This window comes from Ahaetulla prasina, chromosome 1, assembly GCF_028640845.1.
Source record: "Ahaetulla prasina isolate Xishuangbanna chromosome 1, ASM2864084v1, whole genome shotgun sequence".
In the NCBI taxonomy this organism is placed as follows: domain Eukaryota; kingdom Metazoa; phylum Chordata; class Lepidosauria; order Squamata; family Colubridae; genus Ahaetulla; species Ahaetulla prasina.
In genome coordinates, this window is record NC_080539.1 from 366,278,051 (window position 1) to 366,295,882 (window position 17,832).

Genomic DNA, 17,832 nt, shown 5'->3' on the forward strand with positions numbered 1-17,832 from the left:
GGTCCCTTCCAACTCTCTTAGGGACTCTCCTGATTACTGCTTCCCTCTAATGAAAGCCTTAACGGTCACAATTTCTGAATACCATGCCAGAAAATCTACCCTATCATGGGCTCTTGCCTCTAAATTCCTTGAACTAAAGGAGCGTTCTCCATGCTGAGCCTGGTTTCTATAGGCCAGGGGTCTCCAACCTTGGTCCCTTTAAGACTTGTGGACTTCAACTCCCAGAGTCCCTCAGCCAGCAAAGCTGGCTGAGGAACTCTGGGAGTTGAAGTCCACAAGTCTTAAAGGGACCAAGGTTGGAGACCCCTGCTATAGGGAGTTGGATATACAAGGACCACACACCTTGCCTTTAGTTTCTGTTGGTCATCATCTAAGGCAGGGGTCTCCAACCTTTGCTGACTGAGGGACTCTGGGAATTGAAGTCCACAAGTCTTAAAGAGACCAAGGTTGGAGACCCCTGATCTAAGGGAGGATAGTCAACCCTGAAGCCATTTTCTTTAGCACCTTCAGGGTTTCCACAGCAGAGCTGGGTAGAGCTGTAGGAACGGGAGCTGGGAAGTAGAGATATCTGGGGATCTGTAGCCAAAACAACAATTCTTTCCCCTGAGAACCAAGGACATTCTCACCAAGTGTTAGAAAGGTGGAGACTGGGATTAATTTATAATTGGACTGTGACCTGATTGGACCATGTGATGGACTCATGGGGTGTGTGTTATGTGTGTGGAAAGAAAAGCTTTACTGTTAACATGGGGGGAAACTGTGGGAGTTTAGAGTCGGGTTTTCACCAGGTGTACGAATATGACCTGCCTAATAAATCCATGCTTTGAGGAACCGGCCTGCCTTGGAGTTTTGATTCCGTTGGGTGCGTTACTTGGAACCCTGAAAGACACTGTCCTTCCTAGGACCGGCAGGTATCTCCAGATCTCTGGGCTTTCTCTTCTGGAAGGACAGCATCCACCAAGGGTAACAAAATATGTGATAATCAGGTGATCGTGTAGCCCTTAACATTAGAGAGGATAACAAGATCGAGACCATTGAACTGAAGGACTGATAGTAGTAGCTAGTGGTCACCTCTCTCTCATTTGACAGGAAGCCTCGGATATTGCAAAATAAGTGCTGGTTGAAAGATATTCTTGGGCCAGGATATTGAGACACTCAGGTCTTTCATTGTCTGGGTGTCCTCTTGCTTTATCAAGGGAGTTTGGATTGATAGAAGAGAGTATTTGTAGCTCAGGATTGAACTGTGGAGTAATTGGTGGTCTCTGAGTTTTCTTGCAGGCATATGACCAAATTAGTTAATGCAACCTCTCCTCCCTAGAACACTGATGCTGTTAGCTGATTTGGTAATGAAATGTCTGTAAGAAAACCACCAAATTCAGAGAGCACCAAGGACCCTGGAGAATGGCTCAGAAGACATCCTTTGGTTGAGGGGTGTCAAACTCATGGCCCAGATGGATCACACACGCAAGCCACACCCACCCGTTTAGTGAAGGGGGAAAAAAATCACGATACTTCACGTGACGACGTGAACGCCATGAGTTTGACATCCCTGCCTGGGAAGCTAAGGCAAGCGACAAATATTAGCATCAGTTTGGGATTTGGATATCTTGTAATTAAAACTAGAGCAATATCCAGTAGACCTCTTGAAATTCAGCAAAGTGCATCGAATTTCTATGGAAATTCTCCCTCATTCAGGTCATGGTTATCCCAAAGGTGCTTTTCCGAAAGGCGACTTCCTTTTTTTCCCCCTTGAAAACATTGCGCTTCTCATCCAAGAAGCTTCTAACTTCAGTTAAGAACCGAAGAAGCCTCTTGGATGAAAAACAAAATGTTTTGAAGAAAAAAAAATATGAAAGTCGAGTTGCCTTTTCGAAAAGCACCTTCGAGACAAGCAAAGCCAAGGCACTTACACTGTATCTCAAGAGATAATTTACTACCCTTTGGGAAGTCTTGCTCCTATGGTCGGAACTTCATGTTCTGTTGGCAACTTTACGACTTGTGGGCTTCAATTCCCAGAATTCTTCAGCCAGCACATGCTGGCTGAGGAATTCTGGGAGTTGAAGTCCACAAGTCGTAAAGTTGCCAAGGTTGGAGACCCCTGTTCTGGAGGACCTCCATTTCCTGATCCCTGAAAGTTTGGGGGTGACCAAATTCAATGTTGCTGTAACAGCACCCATTGGGATACAGGAAGGAGCCAACCTTCACCATCTCCCATTTTGACTCAAAAAAAAGAGGAGGGGGGAGGTTTCCCAGCATTTGCCATGGCTGAGTGGGTGGGTATATATCCATATCTTTGAGGCTTCGGGTCTTACCGTTTCCTGATTACTGGTAGTCCTCAACTTACAACTACAATTGAGGCCAACATTTCTGTTACTAAGCGAAACATCTGTTAAGTGAATTTTACCTCATTTTATGACCTTTCTGGCCACAACTGTTAAGTAAATCCCTGCAGTTGCTAAGTCAGTAACACGGCTGTTAAGTGAATCTGGCTTCCCCACTGACTTTGCTTGTCAGGTCACAAAAGGGGATCACATGACCCTGGGCCATTGCAACTGTCGTAAATAGGGAGTCAGTTGCCAAGCGCCCCAATTTTGAACGTGTGGCTATGGGGATGCTGAAACAGTTAAGTGTGTAACAACCAGGGGTGGGTTCTACTTACCTTTACTACCGGTTCGCAACGGGAGAGTTCACGCATGCATGTGCAGAAGCTTCTGCACATTCACAGCTCTCCAAATATGACGTCAGGATGGGTGGGCGGACCCTCCCTCCGTTTTTACTACCAGTTGGCAAGAACCGGAGAGAATTGGGAGCAACCCACCACTGGTAACAACGCTGTAGAGCAGGGGTCTCCAACCTTGGCAACTTTAAGACTTGTGGACTTCAAAGCTGGCTGAGGAATTCTGGGAGTTGAAGTCCACAAGTCTTAAAGTTGCCAAGGTTGGAGACCCCTGCTATAGAGCATTGCACACCAGAACAACTACTAGACAGATGAACAGTTTTTTCCTGAAGGCCATCCCTCTGCTAAACAAATAATTCCCTCAACACTGCCAAATCATTCACTAAGTCTTCATTACTATTAATCTTATCGTTCCTATCACCCATCCCCTCCCACTTATGACTTGTTGCTGTATCCTTACGATTATATGATTTCCTAAGATGATTTGATTGCTTATTTGTACCCTAGGTCTATCATTAAGTGTTGTACCTTATGATTCTTAACAAATGTATCTTTTCTTTTTATTGTACATTGAGAGCATATGAACCAAAGACAAATTCCTTGTGTGTCCAATCACATTTGACCAATGAAGGCTAATCTAATCTAATCTGTAAAAATGGTCTCCAGTCACCGTTGTCAGCGCCATTGCAAGTTTAGTCTCTAAATGAACTGTTATAAGTCGAGGACTACCTGTAGTAGGAAAAACCTGCCTCCAGGACAAGTCTGGTGGGCCACAGGTTCAGCCTGCCTGCTGGCCTTCCCTCTCATCTTATGGGCCTGAAGGTGAGAAGGCCTTGAAGAGGGGAGGCGTGGGGGGGGGGTCTCTTCCCCTGCTGGTGACTTATGTCTACAAAGGCAGCCCGTTGTTCCTTGCTCTCTGGCCAAGGGAGGAATCTCAGCAGAGAAGCCATCTTTATTTATTTATTTATGAACAGAAAATGTCACCCTTGTATAGACGGGGTGCTTTACAAAATAGAAACATCAACAGAAAACATCAAAACAAACCCCTTGATCCGTTATCTCCCCCCCCACCATCCCCGTCCCCAATTAAAATTACATTAAAACAACTCTAAATGGCCGCTCTGCCACCACCGGAAGAACGATTAGATGCCTGCATTTTGAGGGTGGGAGAAGCCATCTTAGCACCTTTTAAAAAAATTAAAAAAATAAAAACAAAACCCAACCAGGAGCCCCTCTTCCTCCTTGCTCCCCCCCCCCACCTTTGCACTTCATACCGAAATAAGATTCTTGAGATGCAATATCTTCTGGTTCCTCCTGGAAAAGTGGGATGTGTGTGTAGGGCTGTAGTGGTGACCCACAGATCTCTGAAGAACTGGAAGGCTCCTGGTCTTAGATCATCATGACTTGATGGAGTGTAAATGGGGTCTAAATGGAGCCACTGGAATGAGTAAGAGATCAGCTTCAGAATGGCCTAGATCCGGGGCCTCCAACCTTAGCAACTTTAAGGCTTGTGGACTTCAACTCCCAGAGTTCCTCAGCCAGCATAGCTGTTGTCAAGGTTGGATAATGATACAGATAAGATCCACCATAGGATAATGGCTATTCTCCTTGCTTCTGCCCAATTCTATATTTGGACAGGCATCCCACGAGTGCCGCTTCCTGTCAGAGAAAAGGAAGGCCGACAAGAGAGAAATCTCAATTTTAAAGGATTCTCCCCTTCTTACAACTTGGCCAGAGAAATTTTAAAACACTTGACATTTCCTTAAAGGAAGAATGCGGCTCATTGTATAAACCAGGGGTGTCCAACCTTGGCAACTTTGGCTGGGGAATTCTAGGAGTTGAAGTTCACAAGTCTTAAAGTTGCAGAGGTTGGACAGATATAAATAATGGTGAGATTAGTGACAAATACCACTCAATAAACAAGGGGGGGGGGAGAAAGGAGGCCGTTTTTGACCAGTTTGCTAGCACTTGGGCCACTAAAAGGATGGAGGTAGCCAGGAAAGTTTATCACTGGAGAAAAATGTGGCATGGCTGATTTGGGAGAAAAAGACTCCAAATCTGGGAAAAAATATGCATTCTTAAGGAGCTTAGGATCAAGAGATGATAAAACGGAAAGAAAACATCAGCAAGGGAATCTAGTCTAGATTTTTTTTTCCTTTTAAAAATAGCAATTAAGACACCCACCTGCCCCTTTTAATGTCCTTATGTAAGGAATAAATTGGTGGTATCGATCTAGACTGGGGTTTCTCAACTTTAGGCACTTTTAAGATGTGTGGACTTCAACTCCCAGAATTCCCCAGTCAGCAAGGCTGGCTGCGAATTCTGGGAGTTGAAGTCCACACCTCATACACTTGCCAGATTGGAGAAACAAACCACTTTTGGCCCCTTCCTGATGTTCTGGCTAACTCAGAGACCGTGTGAAGCTTAAATAGAAAATAAAATTGTATTACACACTTGAAAAACTATTGATGAGAGCTGGGGAGAGAGGGAAGAGAGATTTCTGGTTTGTGTATGTGCGTGATAGAAATTGTGCCTGGTTTCACATTAAAAAAAAAAAAAGGTCATTTCAGCTGCACCACTTTGTAATATGCAACAATTTACATTTTGAAGGCCAAGATTTCTCCCCCAACAAAGAAGTATTTTGTGACCCAAGGAATACTTTTCTTTGCCAAAAAAAAAAAAAAAAAAAGTAAAGAAAACATCACTCAACTGTTCTCTTTCCCACCCCCCGAACACAATCCTTAAATCCTATACATTCTGTGTATAAAGCATGTAACATGGAGATGTTCTTTTAAAAAAATACTTTTTCAAAAAAAAAAAGGAAAAAGAAAAAAAAACCATATGTAAGTATATATATATATATGTATATATATATATATAGCATATATGCACAATCAGGAAGTCTAATGTAGACATCGACAAAAGTCATTCAGAATAGTATCTGGTGGTCCGAGCGCTGATTTTTCTCTCCACTGAAGAAACCGAGAGGAGGAGGAAGAGGATAGAAGCTGTCAGCCGGACTTTCTTGCTGGGATCAGGGCGAGGAAGACGTGGACAAGATGCTTCCCAAGGATGAGGTCTTGGTCATCTTGGCTGAAAACCACAGCTGACAATCTTATACAAAGGGAACCTCGTCCATGGCTGAGTTCAGCAGCTACCAGCCAATCACAGAAGATGGAGCCAACTGTGCCCAAACTCTGTTTGATACCCCAACTCAAAGGAATCAATGCACGTCAAGGAATCGTGCAAGCATCGTCTTCAATAACTGGCCGATCAACGGGTCAAATGCCATTTCCATCCTTCAACTGTAAGAGCAACCAACTCCAAAAGGACCATACCTGACCGGGATGCTCCAGATTTGATGCCATCTTTGAAACCCACAAGAACGGGCCTCTTGATTGTGCCTTGTGCCAGATAAGGAGAAGGAAAGGCCACCGTTTGCTCCAGGACCATCTGCTTTGCTGACAGATGGATCAGCCCACCTCCACCCAAGGATGGAAGACACCGGGTGGCTTGGTCTGTAAAGGACTAAAGCTTGGCCCGCAGTTTGCCCTGAGTCCATCGCCTGCAAGGGGAGCAAGTTCAAGCAGGGGAGGAATGAGGGCCGTGCCACCTCAGGCTGAAGAGAAAGGTGCCATCCTGACAACTGGCACCTTGAGAGACGAGAAGACATTACGGTGGTTGGAAATGGAGTCTGGAACGCCAGGGGAGAAAATGAGAAGGTTGAGAAGGAGGCAGGCCACTTTGGGCGCTCGAAAAGAACCAGAACCAGAGGTCCGCTGGGAAAGGTTGAGAGAGAAACCATTCTACCTGTAGCTGCCTAAAGAAACTTTCTCAAAATCTGCCCTAAAACTATAGTGTCACTTTAAGGAACGTCATTTCCAGTTCTGGAATGTTTAAATGAGAGGTTGAGAAGTTCCAGCACGGGGACACCCCCAAAACTTAGACGGAGAACAAGGATCTCCTGTTTCCTCACAGTCATGGAATTAGAACCTAACACGCACTGGATAGCACTTAGCCATTATCTTGCTTGCCCAAGGCCGTCCTAAACCTGCTCCTTTCTTTTCCCCTTTTATAGGGAACTTTGACCACAGAGAGAGCCCATTTCAACTGATGAGAAGACGGCACTTCAAGGAGGTGCTTACTTTGGACCTCCAGGAGGTGAAGGGATCACCTGCACATCACAGGAATTTCAGGTTTCTCACCTCGCAGTAGTAATACTAGGAAGATGAAAGCCGTCTTCGGCTCTGTCTTCCATTTTACAAGAACAGGGCCTGTACAGAGGCACCAACTTAAATTTCAATACTCCCCCCCCCCAAAAAAAAACAGCTTTGGGGCCTCTCATCAGCTGGATCGGACAGAGTGACTTGGCTGGCCTTGAATACTGCACTCACGAGATTATCTTGCATCTCCAAAGGCTGCTATTTAGGAGACGTCCCACCCACCCACAAACCAGAGACCGTTTTGTGCCATCCATCCAAAAAAGAAAATACTGTCAACAGCTGTGGAAATCCTCCAGCAGCTACGGGTCTGGAAGACGCAATTTTTTCCCTCCAGCCGCTTCCCCAAAAGGAGGGCTTATTCCACACGGAATAGATGTTTCTCTGCTGCCTTTTTTGGGTACAACTGAGTTCATTTTCGCCCTCTCTGTGTCGAGAACAGCGACGTGTGCAACAACAGTGCGACCCTGAGGGGCTGTAAGCAAGTCCTCTGGCGCTTCTCTCCTCAGTGAGAGCTGCTTCGCGGCCCTTAGAACAGAGCCCAGCTTCTTAAAAAGCTGCCAAGACCTCCAAAACGGGCCTTCTCCGTGCTTTTTATCCCCTGCCAGCCTTCCCAGGGACCTTCTCTCCAATCTTGAGGACCTCGCAGCTTGGCGCCTCTTATGGCTTAAGTCAACCCAGCTTCTCCGCTGGGTGCAGCAGGGAGAGAAGCCAGGAAGAAGCCTCCAATGTGAGGTTTCCAGAAATCCAGTGCTCTGCCCAAGGAGGCTGCCGTAAAATCAACCCGAAGACGCTGCTAAGCATAGCTTCGCAATGGAACAGAGCTGGGTTCGGCCACCTTGTCCAACAAAGATGGCCGGCGGGCGGGCGGGACAATGCACATTCAACTGGGAGGAAAAATCCCACTCAAATAGATACCAAGGAAGCTTCGGGCAGGTTCCACGTCCTGTTTCAGTGGAAAGTTTCAAATCTTCGTGAGCCAGCCTTTTTTTCTTGCTAACAGACTGAAGTGGGGGCCACCAAGTGATCAACCAAAATGGCATTTGATAGATGCTCTTATAACCAGCTCCACAGCTCTGCCAGCCTCTCCTGCCCGGCTGCCCCTCTGCTCAGAGGCGGCTTCTTCTTCTTCTTCTAATCTCTTATCACCAAAGGCGATCAACATCTGTAACAAGGCCTTCTCCCCTACACCCTAAAAGTGCAATAAAACTATTTTTGGAAAAAAAAAACCCAAAACAAAAGCACAAGCGTGCTGTTTGTGCAAAGAGAAACAAAATAAATACATGATTTTTTTTAAAAAAAATGTTCACAGTATCACATACAGATAAGAGAGCTACAGTAGTGCACTTTGGGAATAAATAGAGAGAGAAAGAGAGAGAAAGAAAGAGAGGTGGCGACCCAGGATCAAATTCCTTCCGACCTCTGATGTCTCTGGGGCCAAGATCAGTTTGTGGGTAACTGCTTGGAGAGGTATTAATATACACGTTTTGGAGAAAGGATGGTGGGAGGAAGGAGATGGGATTTCGGGGTGGTTTTGCTTTGTCTTTCCGGGTAACGCTGGGATGCTGAAGCACAGCCGACGTTGATGCACGACATTCTTCCACGCCTTCCCTCCGAAAAGCTGCAAGGGACATCGAAAGGGAATGCCGCAAACGGCGTCAGGAGGAACGTTGCTCTCGAGGAGTTTTGCATAGAAGTTACTGCAGGGGGCGGGAAAGAAGGGAGACAAAAGGAAGAGAGGAGAGAAAATTAAGAGGAACGGTCCAATCCACAGGGGTGGCTTTTAATCTCTCGGGATTTATGCTGAGAATTGGAAGATATAAATGGATATTGAGCAATTATAGAGATGGTTTAGGTCAGGGGTCTCCAATCTGGGCAACTTTAAGACTTGTGGAAGGAAATGGGACTCGTGGGGTATTTGTCCAACTATAGAATTGGGCACAGGCAAGGAGAACAGCCATTATCCTATGGTGGATCTAGGCCAGGGGTCTCCAACCTTGGCAACTTTTAAGACTTGTGGACTTCAACTCCCAGAGTTCCTCAGCCAGCTTTGCTGGCTGAGGAATTCTGGGAGTTGAGTCCACAAGTCTTGCCAAGATTAGAGACCCCTGGTTTAGGTGGCAACTGAAAAATCTAGTCTCTCTCTAGAATGATCAACCCTTTACTCTGGAATTGGCTTGCACACATGAAGACCCCAGGAGATGACTCAGCCAGTATATTGTAATAATTTTCTGCAGATGTGGAGAAAGCTAATTTTCCACACCACTACCACCTTGTGAGGTAGTTTGGGCTGAGAGATAGGCACTGGCTTAAAGTCACTTTCATGCGCCTAAGGTGAGAACTAGAACTCACGGTCTCCTGGTGATTGACCAAAAGTCACCCGGTTGGCTTTCCTGCCTAAGGCGGGACTAGAACTCACTGTCTCCTGCTTTCCAGCTTGGGGCTTAGATCACTAGACCACGGTGGCTCTCAATTATTCTGTTTCTGCCCCAGAGTTTAAAGCACTGTTCTCTTCAAGGTGATCTGAAGGCAGCTGGAATCTACTGATATCATGGTTCTGGTTAATCCGAGAACGGCTTCCTTGAGATACCATCCTTGTTTCTCTCACCAGAGTCTAAATATATTAGCACAGATGGGGATCCACTGGATAGTCAATGCGAGGTTGTCCTCAAGATGTCCACAGTATGAAGGAGTCCTGACAGAACTGGCTTTTTAAAACTCCTGATAGGACCAGGGCGCCCTAGGGTAGTGTTGCTCAACCTTGGCAACGTTAAGATGTGTGGACTTCAACTCCCAGAATCCCCAGCCACTATGCCTGCCTGGGGAATTCTGGGTGTTGATGCCCACACATCTTAAAGTGACCAAGGTTGAGAAATACTGCCGTAGGGCATAGAAGCAGGGGTGAAATGCTCTGGTTCGGATCGGATCGCCCGATCCAGTAGTGATGGCAGTGAATGGTTCGGAGAACCGGTAGCAACAATCCCTGCCCACCCCCATGCCCTGATGAGCCGAATTTTTTTCTTTGGCTGAAAAAATGCTTTTAAAAGTTTTTTTAAAAAAAGGCTCTGATGATCGCATAGCTCAGCTGGGATCGTCAGAGCCTTTTAAAAGCATTTTTTCTACAACCTCTTCGGTGGAAGAGGTTGTTAAAAAATGCTTTTAAAAGGCTCTGACGATCCCGGCTGAGCTGCCTGATCGTCAGAGGCTTTTTTTCTTTTAAAGGCAAAAAAAAATGCTTTTAAAAGAAAAGAAAAGCCTCTGACAATCAGGCAACTCAGCTGGGATCGTCAGAGGAGCCTTTTAAAAGCATTTTTTTACAACCTCTTTGGCCGAAGAGGCTGTAGAAAAAATGCTTTTCAAAGTAAAAAAAAAAAAGTTGGCCATGCCCACCCAGTCACATTACCAAGCCATGCCCACAGAACCAGTAGTAAAAAATTTTACATTTCACCACAATGCATAGAGGGTGCCCTCAGAAAGCCTTCTGCTCTGCCCATGTGCTTCATTATTCAGAACTACAAAAAAATGGGCCGTCTGGGCAACTGCGACATTGAAGTCCCTACAGCTGCTTTATGTCAAGTCACGTTCCAGTTCCTTTCTGAGTGAGTCTAGGAGGAAATGCAGACTTGTGGAAGCCAGCTTTTTGAGGCACATACACTTGCAGATGCAGGAAGCTTCCCAAGATCGCTCGGGATTAGCTGGCAGTGCAATTTTCTGGCAAAGGTGGGCTGTGCCAACCGTTGTGTTCTCTTCTTAAAAACAAAACGCAACAAAAAAACCCGAACAGGCATGAACACCAACTTACTGTATCACTCTCTTCGTCAGAGACTGACTGGATTTGAGTGTTATAGTGGAGAGGAGAATAGACCCAGCTCCTCTCGTCTGTCGGCTGGCGGACAGCAAAGCAGAGAGCAAAAGAAAGCAGCAGAGGGCGGGGAGGAGAATAAAATAAGAAGAGGAAAGGGGGAGGGGAAAAAGGGAAAGAGAGAAAAAGAGAGAGATGAAAGCTACAACACCAACGAGAAAAACTACATGATTGGAGAGAGAAAAAAGAAAACACAAGGACGGAGCTCAGCTTTTACGCAGAAGTCGATGCTCTCCCACCCACCCACCCCACTTACCTATCAAAGCACCCATCAAGGTCAGCTCAGGTGAGAATCATTGTGTTGAAAGAGTTTGGTTCCCTTAAAACTTAGCTTCTCAACAGCAATGGCACTTACGACTTACACAGGTAGCCCTCGATTTACAAACAGTTCATTTAGGGACCGTTCAAAGTTACGATGTCACTGAAAAAAAAGTGACCCGCAACCCAGTCTTCGCAATATGACAGTCACGACAACCCCTGTGGTCACATGATCAAAACTGGGAACTTGTCGTTCCTTGATTAGGGTATCGTTTTGCACCTGCGGAAATTTCGGCTGACGGGAATTAATCAATTCCGCAAAGGTCTGGCCTGGAAAATGTAGAATTCTATAAAATATTGAATTTTTTTTAACACTTTTAAATAAACAAATTGTAAGCATCTCAAACTCTTGATAATCACCCATTTGCATTATTGAAAGATGGGGGCTGCCTATGGAGAAGGTAAAGTAGGTACAAAAGACAGATTATTGGTGTTTCCCGCCAGTGAAGAATAATCCTAATCCTAAAACTAATCCTAGCCTGAAATTAATTATTAAAGCTTTTTATGGCACAGCACTGGGATCTATCATTAATAACTACCTATATAGTCAGCCGTGAAGATCCAGTGACCTTTCAGGGAGACTGACTGCCAACTTGACCTTCCTTCCCTCTCCCAAAAATAAAATCGAAAGCAAACTTCAATTACACTTCAACTAGGTTTAGAATTTAGCTTAATTCTTTGCTTAACGACCCAGGATTCACTGAACAATTGCAGTGATTAGCTTAACAACCGTAGCAAAAAGGTCGTAAAATGAGGCACAGCTCACTTAACAGCTGCCTTGCTTAGCAACAGAAATTTTGGGCCTAATTGTGATCGTAAGTCGAGGACCACCTCTATTATCCTAAGATCAACCCAAATGAAGTTGTGCAAGAAAAGTGCCTATCTCCTCCGCTTATCTAAGAGATGAATGGGGCAGGACATCACATAGAGAAACAGCTGATAGCCTGGTTGGCAAGATACTGCAGGATCCTGTCTTGTGCCGCACTGAAAAATAATAAACCAGAACTTGGAGGTCTTCCAGTCCAACCCCATGATCAGGCAGGAAACTCTATACACATGATAGCGAACCTATGACATGCGTGCCACAGGTGGCACGTGGAGCCATATCGGTGGGCACATGAATGTTGCCCTAGCTCAGCTCCGGCGCGCATGCATGCGCTGGCCAGCTAATTTTCACCAGAAGTTGGCAAATGGGCCTCGAGGGGATGGGGAAGGCTGTTTTCGCCTTCCCCAGGCTCCAAGAAAGCCTCTAGAGTTGGGGAGGGCGAAAAATGGGCCTACCCGGCCCACCGTGCCATCACGTGACTAAAATAGGGGGAGCGCAGGGGGAGGGTCACTCATGCATGCGCGGAGGGGGCGTTGAATTATGGGTGTGGCCATACACGCATGTGACCCCCCCCAATGCTCCCCATGCTTTTGGCATGCGACGACAAAAAGGTTAGCCATCACTGCTCTGTACCATTTCATACAAATGACTGTCCAATCTCTTATTGGACACCTACAACTTCTGAAGGCAAGCTGTCTCACTGATTTATTGTTCCCACTGTCAAGGGGGCCGTGGTGGCTCAGGCTGTAAGATAGCCTGTTATTAAAACACAGCTGCCTGCAATTACTGCAGGTTCAAGTCCCACCAGGCCCAAGGTTGACTCAGCCTTCCATCCTTTATAAGGTAGGTAAAATGAGGACCCAGATTGTTGGGGGGGCAATAAGTTGACTTTGTAAATATACAAATAGAATGAGACTATTGCCTAACACACTGTAAGCCGCCCTGAGTCTTCGGAGAAGGGCAAGATATAAATGTAAATTTAAAAAAAAAAGTGTCTAACCCGAAAATTGACTTGTGTGTAGCCATTTTAGTTAGCCCTATATTATACTCATTTATTCCTTCTCTTTCTCTTTACTTACCTAAGGGTTTTTTTTCGGGCTCACCACATTCTTAAGGTTTATTTATTTATTTATTTATTTATTTTAATTTATATACTGCCCTTCTCCCAAAGGACTCAGGGCGGTTTACAGCCAAATAAGACCACAATCACAAAAATTAAAAACATTTTTAAAAAAACTAATTCAATTTGGCTAAGAAAAATTAAAACTCTAATAAAAAACCCCATTAAAACTATTAGGCCAGCCCCGTGTGATGTCTTCAGCTCGCGTCGGAAGGTCCGGAGGTCAGGGAGTTGACGTAACCCTGGAGGCAGTCGTTCCAGAGGGCAGGGGCCCCCACGGAGAAGGCCCTCCCCCTGGGGGTCACCAGTCGACATTGTCTGACCGACGGCACCCTGAGGAGACCTGCCCTATGGTCGATGGGAGGCATTTGGTCGATGGGAGGCATTTGGTAGCATTTGGTAGCAGCAGGGGTCCCGTAAATAACCCAATAGGTTGGGAGGAGAGAATACTACATAAGTGAGGACTGTTTTGGCTAAGTGACTTTCTTTCCCGTGGGAACAGAGGCTGTCTTTGCTGAGAGCTGGAGGTGGAGTTTGAAGACACCGGGCAATGTTGATTTTGCTTTCATTGGGGAATGTGACTTTTGTGGGATGTTTCTAATTTACAATATTATGTGATGTAATTCCGGTTTGTGTCAGATCCGGAATTACAACAGACTTTGCCAATTTGATGTCTAGCTAAATAAAAGAAATTTGTTTTGGAAGATGGACTTTGCATGTTCCTTTTTTGAATGAACTTTTCATCACTTGGAGACCTGACAGTCAGGATATTTCTCTTTAGTTCTAGGTTGCTTCTCTCCTTGATCGGTTACCATCCATTGCTCCTTTTCCTGCCTTCAGATGGTTTGGAGAACGTATTGACCCCCCTCTTCTTTATGGCAATCTGTTAGACATTGGAAACAGCAATCATATCACCCTAGTCCTTCTTTTCACTGGACTAGACATATCAAATCACTGCAACCGTTCTTCATGTGTTTTAGCCTCCAGTCCCCTAATCATCTTGGTTGCTCTTCTCTGCACTCTTTCCAGAGTCTCAACCTATTTTTTTATTCGTGGCGACCAAAACTGGATGCAGGATTCCAGCCAGAAATGTTCAAATTTTCGAAGGAGGGCCATTAAACCCTGGCATTGAAAGGAAGTAGAAAATGCAAAGGCCACTTTGGGGAACTCCAAGAATGCTGGGAAGGAAAAACCCAGGCCAAGGCTAGTGAATGGCCGCGGTCCCTGCCCATACCTTGTCTGTGCAGCATGTCCTACCTCAACGGAACAACCGAGGAGGCCTAGCAGGCAAGCCAGGGGGAACACATAGCTTCTTCTACCCACAACACCACAATGGAGGCGAGAGAACTTTGAATTGCCAAAGGGGGAGGTATCAAATCAAATCTTTCCTCATCCTCTTTTTAAAAAGCCCCCCTCCTCTAATAACAAGAGCACAGTGCTTTCCAGCCCTCTCTAAGCAGTTTATAGAGTCAGCCTCTTGCCCTCAACAATCTGGGCTCTCATTTTACCCACCTCAGAAAGATGGAAGGCTGAGTCAACCTTGAGCCGGTCAGAATCGAACTGCTGGCAGTCAGCAAAATTAGCCTGCAATACTGCATTCTAACCAATGCGCTACCAACACTGAAAGCTAGTTTTTGCATACTATTCAAAATTTCCCTTCTTGCCAGCAGGGTGTATTACATTTGTATCAGGCTTGCCGACCAGGAATTTGAGCCCTGAGAATTAACACACCCAGAAGGAGAAAAAACCCAGGTTAGGAAAGGTGGCTGGATACCTGTGTAAGGTAACACGGAAGACCCAACTATGGTTAGTTAACAGCAAGGAAGATCAGTGGCACTGAAAGACTAAGCTGTGGATTAGGAATGGCTGTTGCCATCCTTGCTGGCTGTGAATTTAATATCTATTTATTTAAACTGTTTCCAGATTGGGAAAAAATCCTAATGCAGGGCAGAATAACCCCTAAATCATTTCGTTATTAAGAAAGCTCAAATGTGTCTCATGAAAACAGGAAAGCTCAAAATGCCTCAAAACAATTTCCTTTTTTTAAAGCAGAGGAAGATCCTAAGATTCTTCTTCTGCTCAGCTAACAGTGGCCTGGGCCAAGCAAGCCTAGCACAATGATGGCGAACCCATAACAACTGTGTCAAAAGTGACACGCCACAATGTTTTAGTGCGGCGATGTTACATTGGCCAGGAAACTACAGTGCGAATGCAGAGTAGGACTTGGGCTGCCTAAGAAGGTTTTGTAACACACCGCCGTTCAAACAATACCTGGCAACAACTATTCTCGAAAGCACGTTCTGCCCTCCCGTGATTTTTGAAGGTCGTGCAAGAACAGGGTGTGTTCTTACGCAGCCTCTCAAAATCATGCATGAACGAGGTGTGTTTTTACCGGCTGCAGCGGTGGTGGAAGAGCATTCTCTCCTGCTGCTTCAAGAACGAAAGCCTTGCGCAACCCAGAGCAGCCTCCTGCAGGCCGCAAGGGCCTGTCAGCAGAAAGAGGACATGGCCTGAAGGTAGGCGGTGCACAGCGGACTTTGGGGAGTGCTGGGCTGCAGAGGCAACCACACCATTCCCCAAGTCTTGTGCATCCTGGGGAAGAACAGTGCAAGGCAGACTTTTTGAGTGGCAGCTGTGGCACTAAGGGCTGAGGTTGCAGCCCAGGCTTCGCCTCCAGGCCCAGTCTTGGTGCTGTGACTGACTGCCACTGTTTAGGGTAGCTTAGATGGGTGGGGAGATAAAGATTTGTTTCTCTTTTGTTCAGAGGTGGAGGGGGGGGTGCAGTACAGTCAAGTTAGACGTTTTCCAAATAGTTGACAACAACGAGTCAAAAAGGTTCGCCATCACCGGCATGGCAGGAGCCCAGGTGTCTTGCCCCCGAGCTGGCATTTCAAAATTGGGATGGAGCCGCCCTTTCTACTAGCAAAAATCACTTACGTCCCCAGAGGAAACCGAGGCGGTTCGGAGCCTGCGCAGGCGGGGGGAGAAAATCCAGTACCTTCCTTCTGTGAACTAGACAGGGCACATCCAAAGGCGAATGAGAAGGGAAAGAGGCGGGCGGAAGAAAGAAAGAAAAAGGAAGGAGAGGAGAAAAAGGATGAACGAAAGACAAGAAATGACCATGTCGGTGGAGAAAGTAAGCGTGCACAAGCATGAGGGTGGAAAACCCGGTGAGGAAAACATGCTTTGAAAGAGATGGGTGTTGTGAGAACTCGGCTGACATGGGAGAAAATAATGTTTCTGCTGCCAGGGGCTTCCTCAGGCTTTCTTCCCATGGATACAAACAGAGGGCCAAAATACTCTGCATTCTGCAAGCTTTTCTAAGATCTGGGTGAAGTCATGCTATCAATCATCTGCAAAGGACTTTCTGGTCCTGCTATGTTGAGTTTTGTCTTCGGGGGGACAAAGAAACAATGGTCCAGCGGGCACAGAGCCAGAGAACGGGAACAAGCAAGCTCTGACTCGCTTGATTGACACAGCAAATCTAGGAACGCTAGGCGCAAACAAGGGGAGACGTGCACATGCAAAAAGTGGACAATTATTCACTGCCCACAGTGAATAACATTTACCATGCTTCTCTTCTGCTCTGGCCTTTGAAATATCAACGTATAATCTAATTTAAACAGGTTGGTGCATGAAACCGAAGCGTGAACTTGCGTAGCCACTGCTCCAAAACTGAATAACTGTCCAAGTAGTCCTCAACGTACGACCATAATTGGGACCAAAATTTCTGTTGCTCAGCAAGTTGTTCAGAGAGTTGTGCCCAATTTTACATTCTGTTTTGCCACAGTTGTTAAGCTGGCGAGTGACTCACTAATTCGTTAAGCAAATCCAGCTATTCCCCCATCGACTCTGCTCATCGGAAGCCAGCTGGGAAAGCCATGAATGGTGATCACGTGATTCCAGGATGCTGCAACCATCATTAAATACATGCCAGTGGCCAAGCATCCAAATTATTGATCACGCGACTGACCGCGGGGATGCTATGATGGTCATTAAATGCAAGAACTGGTCATTAAGTCCCTTTTTCCCCCCGGTGCTCTTATAACTTTGAATAGTCGCTAAATGACTAGTTGTAAGTCAAGGATTACATATAAGACAGGGCTGTCAAACTCGCAGCCCGTGGGCGGATGCGTTACAGGCTGGCCACGCCCCTGCCCAGTTTAGCGAAGGGGGGGAGTCACGTGACGACGCTGTGACAACGTGAGTTTGACACCCCTGATGTAAGGCATTCCATTATAATAATCATTTCAGACAGGGGGGTTGCCTTCTCAGGATTAACAGAGTTGGTAACGCAAACGTAACACATAAGGTTAGGGTACTTAGATCAACCTTGTGTCTACCTTCTTTGCATTTGGTTACGGATTTTGCCTTTTAAAGCAGGGGTCTCCAACCTTGGCAACTTTTAAGACTTGTGGATTTCAACTCCCAGAGTCCCTCAGCCAGCTTTGGAGTTAAAGTCCACAAGTCTTAAAAGTTGCCAAGGTTGGAGACCCGTTTCAAAACACATATGGGAAACTCTGCATGTTAAGAAATCAAAACACTCAGTCAGATCTGGGAAGAGAGAACGAGAGAACAAACAGGCCTCAAAGAACCGGGCTTAGGGCCCGGGTACTTACAGGACCGCCTGTTGTTACCTTATGCCTCCCACCGACCCGTACGCTCACACAGAGAGGGTCTTCTCAGGGTGCCGTCCGCCAAGCAATGTCGGCTGGCGGCCCCCAGGGGAAGGGCCTTCTCTGTTGGAGCACCTACCCTCTGGAACGAACTTCCCCCTGGTTTGCGTCAATTACCTGACCTTCGGACCTT

The 17,832-nt window shown here is 46.1% G+C and overlaps 1 protein-coding gene across 4 annotated transcripts in view; it reads right to left on the reverse strand.

Annotated features, from left to right (window-relative positions):
• Positions 1-3,615: 3,615 nt before the first annotated feature.
• The window catches only part of PIP5K1C (phosphatidylinositol-4-phosphate 5-kinase type 1 gamma), an 87,531-nt gene continuing 73,314 nt past the window's right edge, over positions 3,616-17,832 (reverse strand). Inside the window, exons 16-17 of one of the 4 annotated variants that reach the window (XM_058163501.1) lie at positions 10,700-10,783; positions 3,616-8,597 (exon numbers count right to left, since the gene is read on the reverse strand). In XM_058163501.1, the coding sequence (XP_058019484.1) occupies positions 8,595-8,597; positions 10,700-10,783 (87 nt within the window). In that variant the 3' untranslated portion in view covers positions 3,616-8,594. The remainder of the gene's footprint in view (positions 8,598-10,699; positions 10,784-17,832) is intronic. The other 3 variants (XM_058163500.1, XM_058163498.1, XM_058163499.1) reach the window with 3 other exon arrangements.